General features: G+C 43.1%; 1 protein-coding gene across 2 annotated transcripts; it reads left to right on the top strand.

Moving 5' to 3' along the window:
• The first annotated feature begins 554 nt into the window (after positions 1-554).
• Positions 555-25,221, top strand: LOC142557776 (aminomethyltransferase, mitochondrial). Of its 2 annotated transcripts, none has more exons than XM_075669888.1 (8): positions 555-766; positions 7,106-7,337; positions 8,949-9,094; positions 11,299-11,380; positions 14,269-14,414; positions 18,365-18,551; positions 20,112-20,234; positions 21,771-25,221. In XM_075669888.1, exons 1-8 carry the CDS (start codon positions 671-673, stop codon positions 21,986-21,988), a joined length of 1,230 nt encoding a protein of 409 aa, XP_075526003.1. In that variant the 5' UTR covers positions 555-670; the 3' UTR covers positions 21,989-25,221. The 2 variants fall into 2 exon arrangements, with proteins under 2 accessions (XP_075526003.1, XP_075526004.1); XM_075669889.1 differs by lacking the exon at positions 555-766 and adding an exon at positions 825-916.

Genomic DNA, 25,221 nt, shown 5'->3' with positions numbered 1-25,221 from the left:
TTAAATGACTGGCTGAAATGCATGTGTAGTGCTCTCGAGTGAAATTATTGTTCGGTGCAGAAAGGATGGTACTTATAGCGAAATCCTGTAGGGACCGCGTCATCGGTGTAAAGTTTCGACTGGCTTCGCATGTATTGCGTAAGTGGCCCGTGCGAGTACGGGTTGGCGCCGATCATAACGGGCGAGCAAAAGGATCTAGCGAAACTCTGAAAGCACAAAACACAAGGCATAATTTACGCAAGTTTAGGTGGTTTGTGATGCTTCGTGTAGTGGTGGCGACGTTTTCGTTCGGTAGCTTAATTAAAGGATGAGGGAAACTGCCCTCGGCCAGCGCTGCACGCAATTGTTGAGAAGCACTGTGTCACTAGGCGCGCGGTTCTATTAAATTTTCAAGAGGTTCGTAACGCCGGACGGAAACGGCGTTCATGTTTACATGGGCGAAACAAGACCCTCAGCCAATCGGTAAAAAAGCCCTGACCCCGAGCAGCGGACGCTTGGCAACCTTCGTCTGTTCTGCTGGCCAAGGCGGTCGTCGCGTCTTCAACGTTATCATCATCGCAGCCTGTTGTCGCGCGGCGCTTGATAAGGCCAAACACGTCGGAGGCCGCCCCGACAAGCCAAGCGCGCGCGCACGTTCCCGTAATTGTCGTCAGGCCGTCCGCACAATACGATGCGAGTCCCCAGTTGTCGAGTCATCCTGCGTCGCGGCGGCCCGCGCTCGTTGTTCCTGATCGCGCAACAAGCGCGTCGTGCCAGCAGCGACGAGGTAACCCTGTGACGACCGTCACGCAGGCGGATTCTGCGCTACCGGCGCCCCGCCTGTGACCCCGCGTACTCGGCCGCGACCTTGGTGCACGTGCTGCAGTTTCAAAAGTTAATTCATTTCAGTTTCACAGTGCTCGCGCAAGTACGGGAGGTGTGTTTAGACGTGGTCGCACGGTTACAGCCAAACAGTTTAGCGCTGTGTGAAAAGCTAGAATGAGCTGCTGTTGAACGCGAAACGCATGCACTACACATACACACTGTGTGAATGTGTAGATGGCTCGGGAAATAATTAGCTGGGATCAGCTCGATGCTAGGTGTTATTAGATCTGCCCACTTTGTGCGCGTGCTTGCAGGCATATATTTAAGGCGAAAGCGCAAAAAACAAAGTGTCCTGTCCGAGTATGTGCTCCACACATGTGACAGGCTACAACGACAGGATGCTCTGCTCAGCGCTTGAATTTCCCGCGTTCAGAAAATAGCATGCACGGGCGGTAGTGGTGAACCAAGGCGTTGTGGTACTGGTGAGTAGTTTGAGCAGACACTATGGATGCTTGTACTGGCCCTCAAGGCTCCTGCTTTGCTGGGAGACCCTCCCTGCAAAGCTTGCGATGGGGGAGATGGTGGTGGACCCGTCTGGCGGCAGGGACAGGCCTCCCACTGTAAGTAAGCACGTCAGCCCTTCAGTGGCATCAGAAGCTGGCGATTCCGAGTCTGAAGCGAGGTCCGCTGGCCCGGATACCTTCATACCTGCTAAGCATCAGCATTCAAGATGGAAGTCCTCGACGTCGTCCTCATGTGAAGTGACCATCATATACAACAGCATCATGACTACGACAGTAGCCGTCGTGCCTGTTGACGTTGTGGTAAGCTTGAATGACATCTACAAACAGAAACTTCATGACTTTTTCTTCAAACTGGCCCCTGGTCTTATTCAAGAGGTTCGAGTGAACCCATGGAAAAATATCATTGTCATAGACACAACAGATGAGAAGACGGTGCAAACTCTACTTGGCCTGGCCCAACTCTGTGGTGTCGACATGCAGGCTTATATACCACAAGGCACGAATGTAACAGCTGGTGTCATATCTGGTGTTGACCTAGAACTTCAAGACGATATGTTGAAAAGCATGATTGTTTGCATGCTACCATGCAAAATCAAGTGTGCTCGAAGGCTCAGCACGTCAAAGTGTGTGAAGATACTCTTTGACTGTGGAAAGCTACCAAGCCATCTAAAGGCTGGACTGGTGCGATACCCAGTTCGACCTATTTTGCCAAGGCCTTTAGAGTGCCGTAAACGTCTCAATATTGGTCATGTAGAGGGTTACTGCAAAACTGCTGTGCTCTGTGCCGAATGTGGCAAAAATATCAATGTGAATTCTTGCGACAGTCCCACATCTTGCTGCCCTAACTATGAAGGTGAACGCTTGGCAACAGACAAAGACTGTCCCACACTGAAGGTAAAACTAAAAGCTCTAAAAAAGAATGCTAAAAAGAAAACATCAGGAGAGAAGACATGTAGCCATAGTGCCCGTCCCGCGGCTACAAATGCCACAACTGAGTGTGTACCCGTACATTCGAAGAATAGCACATACACCGTGCATGGGAGGGAACGAGGGAGGTGGATCTTCTGCCTCTGAGTGACATCGTGGCCGGCACTTCCATCCAAAGCATCAGAACCTGACTCTACCGAGATCACCCCTCCGAAAGCGTCTGAACCAGCTTCTACCAAGGCCCTGTCTACAGCAGAAAACACTGTAAATAGGGTGCCCAAAACAGTCTCTGTCAACGACAATGCCCAGCTTATCAACCTTCTTAAGACACTTGTCAACATCATTAAGTCTCTAATTGCCAGTCGTCGGACACCAGCAGCATTAGCCGCAGAGCAACTTATTGGGGCTCTTGTTCCAGTTCTTGATGGTTTTCACTAGAAACAATATGAACACTTGTCAAAAGCCTCGTCCATTTGTGCTGCAGTGGAATGTCGGGTCCCTACGACAGGCATGCTGATCTAGTCCTTCGGCTCCTTGCAATGAACACCCCGCCAGATGTTATAGCACTTCAAGATACCAATGTAAGAAAAGATGAATTCAGACTTCCAGGCTTCGCAGGCATCCACAGTAACACTCGATGCACATTGCCAGCATGTGGTACTTTCCAGTGCATGGACTTCATGCATCCACGAAATGCTTCAAACGCATCGTTATATGTACGAGCTGACCTACGTGTCACAGTTATTGACACAGGCAACATCTGCAATGCCATTTTTGAATGTGCAGCTGTTGCTATCAGTCTCAGAGATACAACAATGACTGTGGCAAGCATATATTATCGACCGACGTAGTCTTCAGACACGCTTAGTCTCTCATTGCGGCCCATCAATTGTGCTGTGCTAAGACTTCAATGCTCACCATCCCCGCTGGTGTTCTCGTCTGCAAGACAGTTGTGGCGTGGAGATCAATGAACTTATTGTTAGAAATGATCTACAAACCCTCAATGATGGCTCACCTACACTTCTTGGCAGAGGAAAGGAACAATACACCATTGACCTTGCGATATCAGTGAGAGATGTGCGCCTAACCAGGCCATGTGAAGCTGACCCATGGGGCTCAGATCACCTACCAATTTGGTTGGTTCCAGAAAATGCTCCTAGCTTCCAGACTGCTGCCTACGCTGTGACAACTTGGGACAAGTTCCATCAGCTGATTTCAAAGGCGCAATCAAATGACAAGCTGTTCAAACTGGTGAGTGAGTGTCTAGAACAAGCTATGGTACGACAACGGCGGCGCATAGATAAACCAAACCCTGATCTTAAGCTCTTGAGGCTACGCACCTGTTGACGCCGTGCTTACGGGAGGGCGCAGCGCTCTAAACAAAGCTCTGATTGGATGGTATATAACTGCCTAGATGCAGCTATACAACGGCACACAAAAAAACTTCGTCGAAAGAGCTGGGCCGCGCTTTGTAGTTTGCTGCATATGGCAAGCGGTTTCAGAAGTGTATGGCGCATACTGATGGCTCTCTGAACTCCTGAGATCTGCATGAATCCAACTGCTGCTTTGTGCATAATGACCGGCTGGTCACCAAAAATTCTCACGGAAGCATTTGATTACCTTTTCTTATCTGCTGTGTCAGGAGACAACACAAACGGCGACCTTAATTCTCCGACAAGTCACGGTACCATAACCTCTTGCTATGATCCAGCTTGCAAGATGGATGAGGCAGACTACTCTCGAGGCCTTTCATCAGCTTAATATAATGGAGTGTGGCAAACGAGTCAGATCCCCAATGAATGGAAACCATCTGTGGTGATACCTGTTTTAAAGCCCAGGCATCCTGCGAAACACCAAGTCATACCAGCCAATATCACTAACATCTAATGTTATCGCGCTGATGGAACGAATGATACTGCTTCGTCTAGATAGCAGATTACAAGAATTGAATTTCTTTCCTGATGTCATGAGTGGCTTTCATTGCCATCATTCAGCCCTCAACAGCATTGCAGACCTTGTATTATCGCTTGAATCTGCTCGAGAAAACAAGCACTCTGCATATATACTATTCCTAGACATACAGCAAGCATTTGATTCGGTACCACATAGGGTGATTGTTTTCACACTTATGACTGCGCGAATTCCGGTTCGTTTGCTTCGTTTTGTGGGCCATTTCCTACGGAGCACAAAATGAAAGTGTGCGTTGGAAGAGCAACAAGTGAATTTCGCACTGTTAAGTGTAGTGTCCCACAAGGCAGCATCTTATCGCCACTTCTTTTCAACAGCATACTTGCTGGACTTCCAAGCCAATTGCGTCATGAATGTGACTTTTCAGTAGGCATAGCAATCTATGCTGATGACATCGCACTGTGGATCAGCAGTCCTTCGCACCACGGTCCACGTCTTCGTGGTATCTTGCAGAGAGCTCTAAATGTCACATCGGAGTGCGTAGATGAAGTTGGTCTGCACACTTCACCCGCTAAGTCAGCCGCATTTGCGTATCATCCTAGACAACACGCTCATTGAACCATGAGCCGGCTATACCTCGGAGATACACTGATAAATTGGGTACAGCAACACCACTACCTGGGCGTAATTATCGATGATCGCCTATCATGGCACCCTGCCGTCGCATCTGTGCGGCGCAAATCTCAGTCGCTACTCAGCTGTATGGCTGCCTTATCTGCTATGGGCGATGGCTGTGACCAGATGACTGCACTACAGGTATATCAATCATCTGTACTGTCTGGCGTGATGTATGCCTTGCCATTGTTGAATGTGCCACCTAGTTTGATGTCTCAATTGGAACGGGACCATTGTGTTGCCCTCCGAGTCATTCTTAGCTTACCTCGTGAAGTGCAGTCTGTTCCATTACTTGCTGAAGCACACCAGCTGCCCCTGAGACTGCAAACAGACCAGAGAGCGTTACATCACGTTGAGCATCTGCACTCAGCATCAAATGGACAATCACTTTTAACCGGCTGATTCAGTGACTGTTCTCCTGCATGGGGAAAATGGTGGCATTGTTCGTTGCCAATGCTGGCGGTTCAGAAGATAACATCTCACTAACAACTTCGAAGGAGCACTACAACAAATGCCTCTTCCCTATTCATCTTTCGATTCCTGAGATTCACAAAAAGTCTGACCAGCCTGTTTTGGCACTATTCCAGTTAGCCCAGCTGCACTTATTTGAAAATGTGGAGACCATCTTAAAATATTTATGGGCACATTGGTAAGTACCAACACTCAAGGCACTGCAGCAGCTTTCTTCTGCCCTTCAACTGGCATAAGAAGGGTGTTTTGAATACCTCATCCATCCTCATCAACAACCGCGGAGCTGGCAGCGATTGATATTGCTCTGAAGTATGTACAGGAAGAAATAAGCACGTCGAAATTTGTCATCCCTATAGACACTGCTGCCCTTAGCAGGCTGTTGAGAAAGGATGCAAATAGCTCAATTCTACGCAGTATAATAGTCTGCCTACAAAATTACTTCTCATGGGGTGTCCCTCATTGCCTAGTGGATGCCTTTGAACATGGGTATTGCTGGAAATGAGGAGGCCGATCGCCTCGCTTCAACTTGTGCTCACAATGGGAGTGACTGCCCAGAAAGTTCTTGTATGATTCATAACACCTGTGTGTTAATCCACCGATACCTCCTAAAGCAGCACCCAGACCACCATGTTGCAAACGGCTCATTCCCACCCCGTGTTCATGGTCGTGACTTGCCTCGCAGTGCTAGAGCACTGTTAGTGAAATTAAGAGTTGGCTATGTGTTGGTGTGCGAATGCTTGTATCTAAGGGCATGTGGACAGTCCCTCGTGTACGTTTTGTGGCTCCTGTGAGACACTTGAACACCTTATATGGAGTGCCCCACATGCGTCACACAATGGACACTGCTAATTAAGGAATATGGACTAATTGGACTCAAGTGTACGACCCTTGACGATTGGCTGTTTCCGAGAGGGAGTGCTGCTCAACGCAACCAGGCCCACAGAGCCTTGCTAACTTTCATGCAGAAAACTGATTTGGCTTCCCATCTATAGACATTTCTTCCGTGTTCCTAGTTTCTTTTGTCCGTGTCTGTCATTTGTTTATTTCCTATTTTCTTTCCTATTTGTTTCCTATCTTCTTCTCCTCTTCTCATTCCCTCCTCCCGAAATAGTAGGCAGGCATTGTACTCCTCTCTGTGGCAGTTGTGCTCCCTTTCTGTACTTGTATGCTTCCATAACTAATAATAATAATAATAATAATAATAATAATAATAATAATAATAATAATATAGTTGTGTTGCCATTAAAATACTGTAATGTACGTATGTGCATACAACAGTCATAGGTGAAGAAAAGTAAAAAGAAGGACACTGACCACTGAATGAATACAAGAAAAGACATTTTGGCTCGCCTGATGGGAGCCTTGTCGAACAATTGAACTATTGAACAAGGCTCCCGTGAGGGGAGCCGAAACGTCTTTTCGTGTATTCATTCAGTGGTCGGTGTCTTTCTTTTTACGCTTCTTCATGATGGCCTGCCGACCAGACGGGCTTCCGTCAAAACCTCGACTTCAACAGTCGTAGGTAATTGATTTTTCCACTGATAGAGCTTGTGGATGGCTTCAGAGCATATTAGGTTGCCATCTGACCTTATCTATCAAAACCTGGAAAAACTTCTGCTTTATTGGGGTACTTGCAGAATGCATGCAGATGTAAAACGTTTTTAACATCACCATATGTGATTGAGTAGGAACTGCCATTCACTCACCTAGGATATACTGTCCAGAACAGTTCAAGGGCCCCATGGCACTGCAGTCCATGTTTTCCAGAGCATGTCTCTCACATGTATACATGACAGGCCCTGCAGCGAACAGCACTGTACGACTTCCACGTGAAACATGGCGGCAAGATGGTTCCATTTGCGGGCTATGCCATGCCTGTGCAATACAGCAACCTGAGCCTCAGTGCCTCTCATCTGCACACCCGGCGCCACGCAAGCCTGTTTGATGTCTCACACATGCTGCAGAGCAAAGTGCACGGCCCAGACAGGGTGCGCTTCGTTGAGTCTCTGGTGGTCTCCGACATTGAAGGTGCACAATTTTTACTCACCTTTTGCCCTTCTCTCCTCTAGGCAGGAAGCAACTTTGATGAGAGAGAGTGAAGATTGAGCAGTGTTATTGTTCACATTGTTGTTTGTACTTGACTTGGAAGAGTTGCTTGTTAGCATTTAAGAGCTTATTTATGCCACTATTAATATGGTAATCTGCAGTATGAGCAGAGTGCTAAGTTTGAAAGATTTAATAGAAAAGAATAGCTGCGATGCAAACTTTGTAAAGTGTTTGAGAAACAATATTATGGTGACTGAGAAGAGTTGTTTGTAGGCCATTTGCACCATTGGTACACAGTATCGCATTGCATAAAAATGTGTCACTAGACGATTTCTACCTGTGATACAAATGTAATTTATAAGCGTAGCCTCAATCTAAGTACAGGTAGCATAATGCTAGAATGAAATTAGTAAGATTAGTAGTCGCAGTGAGCTGTCAAAGATGGAAGAACTTGAAAGCTTCATCTTTCTATATTTGTGTGCAAGAAAGTGAGTAACAATTTTTTTGTTTATATTTCTGTAAAATATTCTTTTGTAAAAGTAGGGAATGTTTGCACAAGGCTGACGACAAGCCAAAAAGCCAAGAAAAATAAAGACATCTAAATTTTAAAAATAAGTAATATTTTGTGGCTCATCGTATGCCAAACAGTGCATAAAACGACTAGAAGCAATACAGAGAAAAGCCATCAGATTCATTTATAATAGGTACAAACGTAATGATTCTCCGACAGAACTCCTTGGTAAAGCTTGCCTCCCGACTATTTGCAAGCGTGCTAAATTCTTACACCTCAAGTTTCTATTCCCCCTCCTTAACGGGGGCTACTAATTAAACAGTGGTGCATATGTATCTTTCACTGAACAGCGAAACACTAGAACTAAACATCTTAAACATTTAATTGAATACCGGTTCCACACAGACGCATTCAGGTATTCTTTCTTTCTTCAAACAATCAGAGACTGGAATTCATTGCCTAGTGATATTATAATTTGATCACCTGACGATTTCCTTCCTATGCTGGAAAAATATGTCTATGAGTACTCATCTTGATTTATCAGTATCGTCTACAGACATCGCATTTTATCTCTAATTGGTTTTGATGTACTTTTTTGTTGTTTATCTTATGCTTCTGTATTTCTGTTCATTAACCTTTAAGGGCTGACTCAGGAAGGTCACACCCTCATATTGTATTGCTCAACTACGTCTTCTTGTAAACTACAATATTAACAAGCGTACAAGTTTGTCATTCTTATTTTGATGCAATGTATTGTCCCATGTCCTGCAACAGCCTCCAAATGGAGGCTAGCAGTATGTATGAAATAAATAAATAAATAAATAAATAAATAAATAAATAAATAAATAAAAATCTTTAGAGCGCTAGGATGAAGAGTGACCGAAACATGCAAGGAAGAGGCAAATGTAGAATTGCTTGACTTGTGCTATTTTTGTGGTTGCTCACTATGGGTAATGCGTTTACATAAAAAAAGAACAGTGTAGCTGTTGTTCAGCTAGATTTATTGTGCTGCTCGTGCATCCAAAAAAAAGAAAAAAGCGAGCTTGATTTGCTCATGTGTTGTATCTTTGCTGGCCTTGCAGGCTTGACAGAAGATTTAGGTACGCTGACAGTGTACACCAATGAAAAGGGTGGTATCATTGATGACCTCATAGTAAACAAGACCAAGGATTGGCTGTATGTTGTTTCCAACGCTGGCTGCAGGGACAAAGACTTAGCCCACGTCAAGGTGTGTGTCCACGTACAGTTGCCCTGCGAGCTTGAGATGCTATTATATTGTGGCCTTTTGAGTATGATGCCACTTGTGGCATTCATATCGAGACGAGTGCACACAAATTCTGTGTTATAATGGTGAGGTGTTTTTTCCCCCTACGTAAATTTTTTTCAATATTTATCACCACTGTATTGTGTACTATACCTTGCTGCTACCTGTTGGCAAGTGAAATAGCCCAAGGTTCCCCAAAAATCCCAGTAAAGATCACATCCTCAGTTTAGTATAATCAGCTGTGTGTTTGGTATATCCGTAATCTGCAACCAGGCACTCAGTCTGGACCTACTGAAGGGTATCACATTGTGCACAGGCTGCTTATGTTGCTACGCCATAGAGAGATGCACAGTAATGTGCACATATGCTTGCACGCTGACAAAGTAATTTGGGAGTTAGTGTCCTTAGCCAACACTAGAGGTACTATAGGAATCTGTTGCAGTGATACTGATGCTTGGGCTATTTGGTAAGAGTTAATAATAGTTAATCTATATGCTATGGCACGGCAAAGATGAGAACACAACGACACATGAAATGTACACCACAAGCGCCAACTTCCAACTAAGCTTATTCTTCAAATGGCACACAAGAATTTTCAAAATCTACCAAGTAGTGCGAAGCATCCCTCGCTGATAATCATTGGCAGGTGGCTCGCTACACATACAGCTGCCACTAGTACTGATTTTTTTTAACATGCTCTTTTAGGACGTCAACTTCACTTTGCAATAGATAGATGAATGAAATGCTAACACGCTTTTCTCCCCCATTTTTGATAAAGAATGGCTCTATGATTTCATGTGTTAACTTGTGCCTCTTTCATTTTGAGAATTCCATGCGACCTTGATTGGGATTACAGTTGGAAGCAGGCACATGTGGCGTATATTTCATGTGTCTTCATGTCCTCGTCTTTTTTGTGCCATAGCAAATTTAGATTAATCGTAAAAACCAAGTCATTAAAGCGCCAGCCATATAGGTAGAATGCAATTCTCGGCTTTCCCCCACACATAAATAGGTAAAGGTAAATAAGTTGTATGCAAGTGATTTGGTTCAACACAGGGGCAGACCAAAGGTGGCAGCAAAGGGTGGTGCACTCAACAAAAGAAACAGAAAGCACAAATGGGCCGCTGACCAATTGCGCACTCACTTTTGTCAGTGCATAAGTGTGAGCATGTCTGGTAGAGGGAGCTGAAATGGTGCTGAAAGCAAAGTGACACTGAAATGCTGGAACAAGGTATAACAGAAAGACAGTTCTAATTGTGGAGCCTTGCTGGACTTTCTGCATGATGCAGCATTGCATTCATATCCATGTCTTTTCTTTTTCTAGTTTTCAAAGCAGCCCTTCTCTAACAAAAAAAAAAGAGGGGGAAGGAATGGACAAAAGAAAAGGATAAGACTTGCAGGCATGCACTCAATGAATAGTTGAATAAAGCTGTGGATAGTTTGCTCATTATCCACTATGTGCACCCTTGCTCTGTTGCGCGTTATTAGAGCATTGCAGTGCAACTTTCACATCGTTGAACAGGCAGTGTTACAAATTTTCTGGCCATCATTATGCATTGAAGGCTGTTGCCATTTGGTGGCAACATTGCCAGTGCATAGTGATCATTTGACGGCGCAGGAAGTTTGTGTTATTCTCTGTCATTGAATGAAGTCAATTAACCCTGTACCGCTTACGTATTTATGTATTGATCATATATGGGGGGGGGGGGTGATACACATAGAACAACTTCTTCTAGCATAATAGAATCAAAAAGAAAGCAAACTCTACATATTTACCTGAAATTTATGTCCTCTCTAATATTGAAATACGTAGCGACAGTAGCACTAAAAATATTTTTCAGTGATATTTTTTTTCTTAAAAGATATGTGACAGAAGTTCGTCACTCAATATGCAAAGAGTTTGTATATAAACAGGTTATTAACACAATTAATACATTCCAAATCAGTGCAGAAAAATTTCAGGGTGCTTGATTGCTGCTTATCAGCTTACTGTGATGTTTTTATAGAAAAAGACATTCTGGCTGTACTGTGAGGCAAGCATTAATTGCTGTATCATATATGATATAGCATGCAGCTGTGCATTGTTTTTCTGAAGGGGAGAAGAGATCTGTTTCCTGGTGAAAGAACAAATTTACCCTGACAGTGTCACCGTGCTTCTCACTGTGCAGGCCAAGCTGGTAGGCTTCCAGGCTGCAGGAGGTCAGGCTACCCTGGAGCTCATGGACTCGTGGTCGCTGCTGGCCCTTCAGGGTGCGCACAGCTAAATTTAGCTTCACAAAGCAACTGCACAACTCATTTCCTAAGCTGCATAGACGACAAGAGCAGCTTGTTGGGCAAGTTGGTACGTGGTATTACAATAAAGGTATGCCAGAAAATGGAAAGGAAAACCAAAAAAATTCATGAGGCAAGACACAGAGAAAGGAAGAGGAACAGGAAGCATAGACCAAGATAGAGAAGTAGAGAAGATAAAGATGGGTTCAGACTTCTAGCTGATGTTTAATTAAAGACTCTGAATATTGTACTCAATGCTGCATGAATAGCAGTGCCAGGCATACATTTTAAATAATTTATTTACTCTCAGGGCCATGCAGGCATTAAAGGGAGGAGTGGTTATACAGAAAAAATAAACAAATCTAATGAATCAGTACCCCGTGGGCGGGTTCATCCATCGGTCGTGCGCGCTCTCTCTGCCGTCAGCCTCCTGTCACAGGTGGCAGTCTTGAAAACCACAGGATGAGTGATGGAGACAATGAAGCAGAAAGGTGATTTCAGTCTTGGCTTGTTTTAGGAATAAAATATTTGGAGTATAGGTTGCTCTTGTGCCACATTTGCTTAAAACAAAAGCCAAAGTGCACATTGTCTGCTATGATGCTGCTCAAAAAATGTCAATTTTGATATGATGGACCAGTAGTGCAATCTGTCGCCACTATGGTGAAATGTTCCTTTCACCGTACTAATGGCAGATGCCACTACTGTTGCATTGCACCAAAATCAAGATTCTCTTTTTAATGACAGCACTGTGGACAACACACACTTCGGTTTTATTGTGCACAAAACAGGCAAGTGGTGCACACAAATGTGGCAATAAACTGAGGTCACTGCAAAATGCCATGTCTGCTGTCCGTGCAAAGTTTGAATGGAAGCCAGCCAGTGCTTTAGCTGAAGTAGTTGTGTATATCTAGTGCTTGTATTTATGCAATGTTCGCTAGGCAGGTAGTTACGCGATACGTGCCTCTTCTATCTTGAGCAAGAACGCAGTCTTCAAAAAAAAAATTTAAAAAATGGGCCGAACCATTCATATGGTGGCAAATTAGCCAGCGAAGCTGCTTCTGCCGCTTGGACGCAGACTCGAACGACCTAGCTTGATGCTTACAAGTGGCCTCCGGTACGGTATCTTCATCGGTAGCTTACGCTAGACACTGGCAATTAATTGGACTCTCGCTGACGTTCTTTGGAGGCAAAGTCACTGGCCACATCTTCTGCTTTCACACAGGAACGTTGTCGTTGGTTATAGTCACGTCACTTCTGTAGATGCCACTCCTCATACTCAGCTTGTTCTTTGGCCATACATACAATGCGTGGTCTTCCCATTTTCCCCATTTTTGTTGGAGTTACAACTGTTGCAGTGTTCTACCTCTACAATGCACAGTCTGGTTCTTACTCACTGCAGCAGCTACCACGACAACTGCCACACCGTTGTATTTAGTGCAGACAACAGCAGCCGCAGCCGTCACCAACAGCGGCCAGCGTGGGTGTACTGCCCTACTGTGCAGGTGCAGTGCGCTGGGAAATCACGTGTCATTTCTTGCTTTCACGCCCTACTATCGTTTGTGAACTTTTGTTCACTTTACAGACATTAGCCAGCCCCTCCCCTACGAAACCACGCATACGGCTCATTCACACAGGCCCGTCAGGTAAACGGCTTCGCTATAAAACCAAGAAATTAAATAGAAAATGAGGCAACAAAAATGAATGACAAGGCCGTTGTCTTGGATTCTGCAACTTAAAATGAATTCATTCCATCTTGCGCAGCTATCCATTTTACTGCAGCTGTAAAAGCTACAGGCCTGTTATTGACTGGTCATCTTATTTCATGTCCTCGTTCAATTTACATTGCGCGATTTGTAAAGAAGTATAGCCCAAGCAATTGCTACCTAACATTTACAATTTTAATGCTTGCACTCCACTTTGGTTATGAACTAATACCAGCATGCATGAAAATTTCAGTAGTACAATATAAAAACAGGAAGAGGCCTATCTGATAGTCTGTGTAACCTGCTGTCACCTTCTTAGTTCTTTAAAAGAAAAGCTAGTGACACAGTACAGATATAGCACATTACAGACAAGGATGAGAGCAAGTCAGTTTAGTTAAAGAATTGTAAGGTTAATGTGACTGAAGATAAAGATTGATTTGATGACAGAAATAGACAAATATTACACACATGGTGGACATACAGTGTGTCATTCTTCTCTTTACATTGTCCTTATCTCTAATGTGTACATAATATGTACTAATGGCATACCTACAGGCCCAAATGGCAACCTTAGTCTAGTGACACAGGTTATGACCATGGCACTGAAACATTTCACTTATCTATGGCAAAATGCATTGTGGTTGAAAGTTTCTAATATAAATGTGGGTTTCTACTGGCGTACTGCTCTACTGAAGACCTACCCTTTCGTGGTAGTATTGTGCCAATTATTGTAAAAGCACTTTTCTAAATAACAGGATTCAGAGTTCAGACATGCTACGTTGTGACCTCTTTCACGTGCAGTGTGTACTGTGCTTTGACTGGTAGCCTGCACCAAACTTCGCTACTGCTTTTTCAGTGCACAAGAAAAAGAAAAGTATGCGCACAAGCTTACACATAAATGTGCAGATGCACACTTTGGCATCGATAAAGGAGTTATAAATAGAGGGTGATGACCTGTGCTGTCACAGTACGAAACGACCAAGAAGGGAGACAGGGTTTGAAGATATGGTGTAGGGGCTCTTTAGTGGTGTGCAGTGACTTCACACCACCAGCCACCAAAGCTACCAGCACAGAGAACTGACGGTAAGTTGTGGAGCTCATCAGTATGGCACTGAAGAATGGTGCAAGTGAGGCTCTGAACTGAGGGCCTTTTCAATCTTGCAGGACCTGCAGCAGCCGAGTTGTTGCAGCCACTTGTTGACTGCACGCTGACATCGCTGCACTTCATGCGGGGTGCCACAGTGACCTTGGCTGGCATTCCAGGCTGCAGGATCACCCGCTGTGGGTACACAGGCGAGGACGGCTTTGAGGTGTGTTATATCTTTGCTGCTGGTATTACTTTATCTTGGCCTCTTCCAAATGTGTGGCGGAACAAATTTGAGACAGCAAAAAATGACAGCAAGCAACTACTAGTGTCCAAGACTTCACTCTCTGGCATAGCGGTTTAGGCGAGTTGGTACTTCATGATTTGTTGTTGGTAGCACATTAAAAAAAATGAATTCAGAGGGAAGAGAGGCTCGTAGCACTGTATGTGTACCCATGCCTTTCCTTTATATTCGTGTTGTTATGCGATACGTACACCATTATGCACTCCTTGGTGTGGCCATTAATCCTGAAGAAGTTGTGGGCAACCCAGAGTTTATTGCATGATAGCACAATCTTGGGCTGTATTTCCACTTGATGAGAGAGAGATTTTGCTCCTGTTGACAAAATTCTAGGGAATAACTTTCAGGCCATGCTGGCTAGCTGTACCAGTGGAATTATACATTTCAAAGGAACTCTATGGGCAGATATGCCTTCTGTCATCATTATTTAGTTGTCATCTATTTAAATCTATTCAATTCAATTGTCTTTATTTTCTCTTAGACAGAGAAGGAGACGGGACTAAAAGCTTGCAAGCTTGACAGAGGTCCTGCCCCCTTTATCAACTTGGCAGTACAGTACACAGACAGAGATGTTCATTTTTCCAAGTAAACACTGAAACAAGATAACAAAACACTTTGTAAAAAGCAGCGCTATACATTGCAGCACAAACACAGGCATTATAAAAACAAATAAAAGGTTATGGGGAAACGAAAAAAAACAGTATAGCTTTAAACTGAGTGCAATATCATCACGTAATTTTGCTAAGAAAAAATCGCTTAATAGCATCACTTGAATGCTCAAAAGGGCCAAACAATCCTTTGTATAATTTATTTAATAATACTGGAAGCGTATAATAAAGAGACTGCTCGGTATAATATGCCCTAGTTGTCGGCACTAACCAAATTTCTTTATGTCAAGTCTGCAGGATATGCATGTTTTTGCCAGATAACAGATATAATGTTCATCACTTCGTGAGGAGCATTTATAGATCATTAAAAGTCTATAATTGTATAAATTGTAGATTGGCAGGATTTCATATTTTAAGAACAAGTCATGTGTGGGGGAACAGTAAGGCAGACCAGCAATGCATCGTACAGCTCTTTTTTGAAGAAGGTGAAGCTTAGATAAATTTGTGACACCCATAGTGCTTCAAACGGTACAGCAATATTGCAAGAGAGAGAGAACTAACGAGTTGTATAGCAACAGCCTAACCTTGACAGGAAGAATACCGTGCAGGTGCAACATAACACCGACAGCTGAACACACTTTCGATCTAATATAGTCAGTATAATCATTCCAAGTCAAATTCTTTGAAAATATAATGCCAAGGATATTAACAGAATCTACTATTTGAACAGTATCAGAGATTAAGAACACGTTCAACGGCCTAGAAATTACCTTCCCTTTTGGAAAGTGCAATATTATTTTTGTCTTTTCAGAATTAATCTTCAAACAATTTGATTTTGCCCATGTATTTAATGCATTCAGTGTTCTGATTGCTTTCTCTTCAATGTCACTTTCTGATCTCCCGGATATGAACATGATCTCCCGGATATGAACACTGAAGTGCCATCAGCGTAGGATACTATCTTACCATCAGTTACACATTGCACAATATCATTTATATAGGTTAAAAATAAGAGCGGTCCCAAAATGCTTCCTTGAGGGACTCCTGCACTAATATTTTTATTGAAGACAACAAATTTTTAGTCTACATATTGTGTTCTGTTCGACAAATAAGGTTTCATAAGGTTGTGAGCTTTTCCTCGGACACCATAGTTTGCCAGTTTATGCAGTAAAATTCTGTGGTTCATCAAGTCAAAAGCCTTACTAAAATCTATATATATGCCTGCACCTATCTCCTTATTTTGAAACATATCTATTGTGATTTCTTTTTGAGTCAGTAATGCTGTTTCAGTAGATCGATCCTTTCGAAACCCGTGGTGAAAGTCAAGGAGCAGGTTATGTTTTTCAAAGAAAGATAGTACCCTACCGTGCATTAATTTTTCCATACCCTTCGAGAACACTGGCAGTATAGAAATCGGATGATAGTTACTAATCAAATTCTTGTCACCACTTTTAAAAGCCGGTATCACTCGAGCCATTTGCAGAGCCTTTGGAAATACAGCGGTAGATAATATGAGATTGTAAATGTGAGTAGCAGCCGGGCATATTAGGTGAAAAACATGTTTAATGGGCACTATTTGGAAACCAGTTTCATTTACCGACTTGCTATTTTTAATACTCCTTATGCACGAGAAAACTTCTGTGTAGTTGGCGGGCACAACGAAAAGGGATGATGGACAGCTGCTTCCCTTCATGGATTCAGTGTAATTTTGGCTGCACTCTACCTGACTCTGAGATGCCTGTAAAATAAAGAAATTGTTGAAAGCTCAGCTAAACAGGTCCCGTAAATTCGTTTTCCTTCATGGTGAAAGTTATCGGAAATATCATGGGTGTTTTGTCGCAGTAAGCGATTCAGTTTCCGCCAGATTACATCCGATCGCTGTTCATCAAGGCTCAAAATACATTTGTGAAATAGGCACCTTGAGCCATTTTTAGTTTTGATGCTATTATTTCTGTACTTTTTGAATTGCTGAAGCAACTTTTCATCTTTTGATTGTACAAACTGTGCGTACAATCTCTTCTTATGCTTGATCATTTGGAGCAAGTCGGATGTTGCCTAGGGTTTCCTTAATGGCATGGCTGTCTTTCTTAGTGGAAAATGTGCTCACTGTGTCAGCAGGAATAATGTTGCAATATGAATGTTGGCCACTATTTAGTGAAGCTTAGCAGTGGATGTTCTATCATGTGAAGGTGAATGTATAGCTGCAAGTGGTCAACTGAGCAAGGAGATGCATATCACCGCCTCACTGCCAAGATTTCCAAGTGATAACCTAGTAATTTTTTGCTGCATTCCTACCATGCAGCAACACCCATTCATTCTATCCTGTATTCTCTTTGAAGCAGAGCAGTAGCATGATCTGTGCTGAACCATTGCCCAGTGCAATAAATGCTGGTGCCTTCCTGCTAACTTTTCTGGTTGCCTGTTTTGGCTGATGAAAACAGCTTTTCCTTTTCCAGTGATTTCTTGCTTCCTTCTATCATGTTTATCCATTAGTTCAGCATTACCCACTCATGGTATAAAATTCACCGATTCTCTAAAAACCATTTAGTTATATACATTGCAGAATGACTGTGCTGAACTGCAATGGTCTTATTAAGTTCAAGTATTCGTGAGATAACTTACAGAAAAAAAGAAATAAAAAGCTTCGTTCAGTAAAGTGTGTGATTCATTAGAGAACCTAAAAAAATACCATGCTTTATGGTGCTTCATAAATTTTCTTGTGGTGTAAAAATACACGCGACTATATGAAGAAAAAAAGAGGACAAGACAGCAGTTTGTAATTATTATTATTTTTTTTTTACTTTTATTTAGCTTTGTGCATTTTTACACCACAAGAAAGTGTGAATTGGCTAGCCCAGCAACAAGTAGTAATGTTACACTACATTTCTTCACAGCCTGCATAGGTGCTTCTGAACCTTTACCGAATACCATGCTGTGAGCATTTACTTGTGTGCTTTTTGCCCTTTCAGTATATCAGTGATTTCTTTAGGTGCTTGTTAACCCTGGTCAGTAAAAATTAATCAGGAGGCCTCCAATACATCTCTTGTAACTTCTGTATTGATTGATGATGTTAGACCACATAAATTTGTCACTAAGTTTGCCCATAAGTATGATGAGGGTCGTAACAACGCTCAAGCCCACTAAGCAGATTGGCCATGCAGTTTATACTAAACTTCTTATTGTTCGCTTCAAGGAAGGAGAAAAATGCGCGTGGCAATTTTGCAAAAGGCACACATTAGCTGCGACCCAAGGAACGTCTTGATGCAGCTGTCGGTGCCCAGTGCTGAAGTGACGCCACTGGCTGAGCAGCTGCTGTCGGGCTCTGGCGGTCGGCTGCAGTTGGCTGGTCTTGGGGCTCGCGATTCCCTTCGCATTGAGGCAGGTCTGTGCCTCTATGGTCAAGACATTGATGAGGAGACCACCCCTGTTGAGGCCGGCCTAGCCTTCACCATTGGTAGGTTTGACAGAAAATATACCTGGAGAAAGTGCCTGAGCTGTAGCATTTATGTGTTGATGCACACAGCAGTGCTGAATTAGTGCTGTAGCTAGTTACTGTGCTTGCATGGACAAACATTTTGATGCCTGAAAATTAAAACATTATTATCTTTACTTTTGGTAATGTATTTACTTGAATCTAAACCAGTGCATTTTTACAAGAAGTTGAAAACAAGACTGCAGAGTTGGCTTCAATTTGATGATACAGTTCTAAAAGTTAGTCTAATGATTTCTGGTTCAAGGATTCTGCAGGTAACTAGCAGATGCTAATGTTGACGTCAATAATCTGTTTGAGGACTATGGCTAAGTTACTACACCAATTGGCTGACTGAGCAAATGCACCAGCTAAACTTAAATTGCCATACAAAGTTGGTGTTGCTAAAGACAGCTGTTGGTCTTGAGACCAAGTGTATAGGAAGACGTTCTTTCAAAATTCATCTCACAACATCTTTAAAGAGGATCCTGGCTGCATACACATTTCAGCATTGGCAATACCTTTAATTACATTACAATACATTACATCAATTCTAATCGCATTAAGGCCAACATTCATTGTTAGATGGCTTCTGCTGGAATTTTTCTACCATGGACTACACATGACCCAGCTTTGACAGGAAAATGGATAGCGACATAGATAGGCAGACAGATTGATAGGCAGTCTGCTCCAGAAGATGCATTAAAAAGAATGTGTTTCAAAAGTAATGGGCATAACCAAGGAGAGCATGTTATTTGAGGAACAAAATGGCAGGTGATGCCAATGTAGGTGACAATTAGTGAGCTTGTGTCATGAGAGTGGCTGTTAATTTTTTCACACACAGACTTTTGTGAAAGTTTTTGAGACTTGCGTAATAGGTGAGGATGTACGTAATATCTTTGTTGATATTCTGGCTGGTTTACATTCAAGGAAACTTTTCTGACCTAGCTTCTAGTTATCAGCTTTGATTGAGCACCAGTTATGATTTGTGTAAATACTGTATTATAACACGATCTGAAGCCATGTACTCTAGCTGCAGATGAGAGTTTAGAAAAACAGAAATGATGAGCACACAATGATGCACTTGTAAAACAGGTGCCTGTGAGTTGTTAGTTCACACTGTCCATCACTTCTTAGCCTCTCCTTGCAGTCTGTGAATTGGGCTGCTGCGCCAGTCTCTCCAATGCTGTTGCCGCCATGGTTGCACTGTGCTGCACCACTTTGCTCTTTGAGTGTGTGGTGAAACCTTCCTTTCAGTCTCGCTTTTGGTCTTAAAGCCAGCTTTCTCTCATCAGTCAGAGATGCATTGTACTTAAGCTCATAGCAAGGCGAAAAAAGATCGCCCTCTGTGGAATGCTTTTTAGGAACATTTCCAACTCTTGCAAGGTCTGTTCACCAAAACAAACTGCCAGGTGAACTTGTTTAGAAAAAGCACTAGATGATACAGTGTTACAGTAGATGGCCCTCTTTGGTTTTATGAATGCATGTGCTGAATATGGACTAATTTCTTTAGTTATTTCAACTTAATGCAACTGGACTGCACAGGCAAGCGCAGACGTCAGTTGGCTGATTTCCCGGGTGCACCAGTCATCCTGGATCAGTTGAAGCAGAAGCCCAGCAGGCGGCGTGTGGGGCTCGTTGCCACTAGTACCGGACCACCCGCACGCAGTGAGTGTTTGGTTTGGTCCTGGACTCGCACAGTGACAGAGTGAGAGCTAAAGCAAGGGACACGTAGTCACCGGCAGCATGGGAGAAATTTAGCAGATTCAGGACAGAGATGATTTGTTAGTGATTACGCATTCAGCCACTGCCATAGTTCCCACTGACTCTCTTGACGTGCTCTGTCAAACACGAAACAACGATTGTGTTCTGTTTAATCCCTCAAATCTTTGTCTCCAGACTAGTGACAATGTTTCTCCCCTCCTGCTCAATTTTCATCTCTTCATAGAACTGCCAAAATATTTCATCTAAATTCAGGACTACTTTAAGCGGTACTGAATTTAAGTAGTACTACTTTTAGTATTTTATAGATATTTTAACTTTACTACAATGTGAATTAATTTTTTGTTGCCTTATTTAAGGGAAACTTAGTGGTTTGCGTTGGATCAGAGAGTGATGCAAATTATGACAAACTCTTACCTAATATACTTGCAAAACTGTGCTGCCACTATGTCAGCACATGACAACTTTCTACTGCTGCTTTCCTGGGTTCATGGTTGTAATGTTTCAATTTGCCTTCCACGTTTCAAAATCACAGCAGTGTTGATTTTCCACTTGTTGGTGGCAATAACTAAAATAGTTGTAGAGATTTAATTTTTGGCCAGATCTTGCAACTTTGGGCTGTATGGGCATAAAATAAAGGACATTGCAGAAAAAATGTTGTGGAATTATACTAATTGATATTGTTCTCTTTAATTAAAGTGTGTGTGAACATTCCAAGGTACTGATGCTCTATAAAATGTTATGTTACAAAAATTGAGTAACTTGAGCATATTTTGCATGTTCCACTAGGATTAAATTAATTGAACTTGACTATATCAAGCCTAGTAAGATTTGTAAATTACACTCGTGAAGTATCAAGTAGCAGAGGCTTGATTCGCAACAGTAAAAGAACACAAAAGTGAATGACTGCTAGCAACGCCACTTTATAATTTCTGAGCCAATGACTGGCAGTGAAGAACTATTCGTTATTGATAACTAAGAAATAATGCAGCACATTTCTAATTAAAAATCAGCCTGTTAACTTTTAAAGAATTTTTCATCTAGGGGAAAGGCCCAATGCTTCGAGGTGCAAGGCTGCAAAATCTAGGATGTGAGAGCTATTGAGGAAAATAAATTAGGCTTTGATGACTTTGTACTCTGGCCTGCTCAACACAAGGTGGCGGGCTTCATTCCCAGTTGTGGCAGCCACATTCCAGTGGGAGCATATCGCAAAAACACTTGAGGAATTAGATATCAGTGCGTGTTGAAGAGCCCTACATAGTCAATATTAATTCAAAGGCCCACATTATCACACCTCTCACAGCCCATTAGTTGACTTGGAAGTCTACTATTCGGTCGGCAAGTTGGTCTGCATTGGAAACTGGCTTCCTTCCACTGAGCAAGCGCCCCGGAGACTTCCAAAACAGCGGCCGATCCGCGTAGACAGCTTGGCGACTCCTTTGGGTGGAGGCGCACCACTCACTGTGTTGTTATTACCAACAGATGGCGCAGTGGTGTACGACTCGGCAGGCTCAAAGGAACTTGGCCGCGTGACGAGTGGGCTGCCTTCACCTAGCCTGGGCAGCAACATTGCCATGGCATATGTGCCACGCGAATACAGCACGGCTGGCACAGCTGTGCAGCTTGAAGTGCGAGGCCGCCGCATTGAGGCTGCTGTGACACGCATGCCATTCGTGCCTAGCCATTACTACAGTGGGTAGGTTGTGTACGTGATAAATAAACTCATGAAATTGTGTAAAGTGTGCTTGGATGCTGATCTGTGCAGTTTATGGAACTAGAGAAAATTTGCTGTTTCATCACCGGTGCTGGATGGTGATAGCACTAGCTTGTGCAGCTATGCCTTTGGTAGATCTTCCACTTCAGTGGACTGTTCTTCAGTCTCCATCCTCCTCTTGAGATTTTCACTTGGTTTGTATGTCTGACAACACCAATGGCTTTGTGGTTGAGTGCTCGTTTCATATGTGGGAGGTGCAGAGTTCAAAATTGTGATGCTGCTGGGAATCCGTCTGATTATTTTAAAGATAGTGACGCCACATGTATACACGGAACAACGGAAATTGGACTCTTGCTGTATGTGGAGGAGCCTTACCGTGAAAGTTGTTACAGTGGTGGATTATTGTCCACTTTTGACACTTTTTGTCTACTGAAGACACTGAGGCACTGCTTGGATTGTCTGGTGAAACGTCTAAGTGCAATACACTGCAGTTTTCATGATTCAGCAAGATTTTACAAACATCACGGACGATTGAGTTACTGTTGTTTCATTTTCCAGGCTCTCGTTTGCGAGACTTGCATGCAGTGTTGACCACGTGTCTGTTGTCACAAATACCGATAAAATACTTTCAACGAGAGTATAGGAAATACAGATTTTTGCTTTTGCCGAGAGTCTACTTTATATGCTTAGCTGCTTAGTAGGCTCACAATATTCCTAATTGCGATGCATTGATGGCAATCCAGGTGCTTTTCTGTAAGCTCTTGGAAAAATTAACAAGATGGGGAGACAAACGACAGTCTCTTGAATGTGATCAAAAACGATGTTTTCAATGAAAGGCTTGGACTTACCATTAATAACGTAGAAAGATGTCACAGGCTAGGAAAGCAAAAAGAAAAAGCATGCCCTGTGATCTTAAGGTTCTTGGACTATCAGTGCAGAAAGAGTGCAAAAAGCTTAAAGGGACAACGCTTTCTATAACAGAGGACTTTCCTTTGAAAGTTCGGGAGATAAAAAAAAAATTATGGCAAAGCTCAAAAGAACATGATCAAGGCTCAAAGTTAAACTGGTTTTGATAAGTGCAGTATAGCTGGTGAAATGTTCGTGTGGGATGTGGAAAAGGACAAACGCTGTAAGCTAAAGAGGTGCAAATGACATGCTAACCGTTGCCAGTCACCATTCGCCATCTTAAACCTTAACTGCCGCAGCTTGTAGAACAAGCTGCGGCAGTTAAGTAGAACAGCTTGAAGGCATCCTTTGCTCGTTTGACCCCAATATTGCCGTATTAACGGAAACCTGGTTAAATGAAGATATGTATGATAGCGAATTTGTCCTGATAAACTACAGAATAATGCGCAAAGACCGTGATAGAAGAGGAGGGGTCGTAGCCATTCTTTCTAAACATTCCCTTCAAATTTTAAGAATGCCGAAGACCTCGAGAGTAGAAAGCGTTTTCTGCAACTTTTGTATTACCAATGTCGAATACATTCTTGGTGCTGTATACAGGCCCCCTAACTCGCCTGTTGCGAACTTGGAATGCTTAAGAGAATACATGTACACCCATATAAAACAAGCAGGTAAACTAATCTTAACCGGTGATTTTAACCTGCCGAATGTCGACTGGAGCACATTCACGCACCGCTCCACCACAAATATTAATAGTGAAATAACTGATATTGCTTTTAATTTTGGCTTGCTACAGGTAGTTAAGGATTTCATTAGAACCCACAAAGATTCAAATGCAGTTCTCGATCTATTTTTGTGTCAGTGGAAATATACAACATGACGTCTCATGTATAATCACACACGGCATTTCAGATCATCAAGCAGTAGTATAGTCGTTGCAATGTGCCCCTCGCAGTAAAAATGATAAGATTCAGTATTACCCGAATTTTTCTCGTGCAGATTACGCGTCCATAATTGACACACTAGCATTTTATCTGGACGACCTTAAAAGTAACACTGCTAGCATGAATGATCTGTGGCTTTCATTTAAAGGCGTTATATTCAACTGTATGCAACAGCTTGTTCCAAAGATTGCGAAGAAGGCTATGCGTCGGAATCCCTGGATTTCCCCGGAGACGTTGGGCCCGGAGACGTTGGGCCCGGAGACGTTGCCCGGAGACGTTGGCTGAAAAATTCCGCAAAAATGGAAACTTGTTCAAATTCTGAAAGGGTCATTGAGGAAGTGTCAAATAAATTAAAACAAATGATCATAGATGACAAAGAGAATTACTTTAATGTACAGCTTCCTAGCTTTATGAAAATGTCTCCAGGGAGATTCTGGAGGATGATGACTCATTCTTCTTCCCTGTCCGATATGTTTATAATAGACAGTAAGAGTGTACACGATGAGCAGGTTGTATGTTCTGCTTTTAACAATAATTTCAGTAGTGTATTCACAACGGATGATGGTTGTCTGCCTTCATTTTACATAGATTTGCCTTCCATTCCTGATATTGTTATTTCTGAGAATGGTATATGTCACTTACTGTTGAAAATTGATTAAAAAAGAAATCCCCCGGTCCAGATGACATACCAGATGCCTTCTTAAAACGCTATGCCGAGTGGTGTGCGAAATAATTCGAAATTTCGTTTAGTAAATCGCTTCAGGATGGCATGCTTCCGGATGACTGAAAAACAGCAATAATCAAACCCTTACATAAATCGGGAAACAAGAATTGTATAAAAAACTATCGACCAATTTCTCTGACTTCAACAATATGCAACATTTTTGAACACATAATCTATAAGCATTGTGGGGATTCGCGACTCTCGCGTGTCCCCTGATATCTTGTCTTCCCGCATGGCTCCTGTCTTCTGCAGTGCGGCGTCGCCGCGTGGCCTGGCGCCCGCGGCGATCGGAGTGGTTGAGGCGCAGTGCGAGAGATGGCGCGAGTGTTGCGCTGCTAGCGCCGCCTCACGGCAGGGTTACTTGGGGGTGCGGGAAAGATAAGGGTCTCTCTTGGGTTGCGGGCCGGCGAGCGCTGCGGACGTCTCGCGTGGCCGCCTTCGAACGCGCCACCGTTCGCGTGACCGTACGCGCGAACGACCAGGCGTTGGGATCCAGCATGGGGCGAACATATTCGCTCGCTATATCCGGTCGCGTTGAGTCGGACTTCCTAGATTTGTCGCGCGCCCATCGGCATGTTTTGTGGATAGCAACTCGGCTAGCAGGCATTGATCTATGAAAAATGCAATAAATGCCCTTATGATTGTTTG

This window comes from Dermacentor variabilis, chromosome 9 (genome assembly GCF_050947875.1).
Source record: "Dermacentor variabilis isolate Ectoservices chromosome 9, ASM5094787v1, whole genome shotgun sequence".
Taxonomy (NCBI): Eukaryota; Metazoa; Arthropoda; class Arachnida; order Ixodida; family Ixodidae; genus Dermacentor; species Dermacentor variabilis.
Note: the sequence above shows the minus strand (reverse complement) of the source record. Positions and strands in the feature narration are given on the sequence as shown.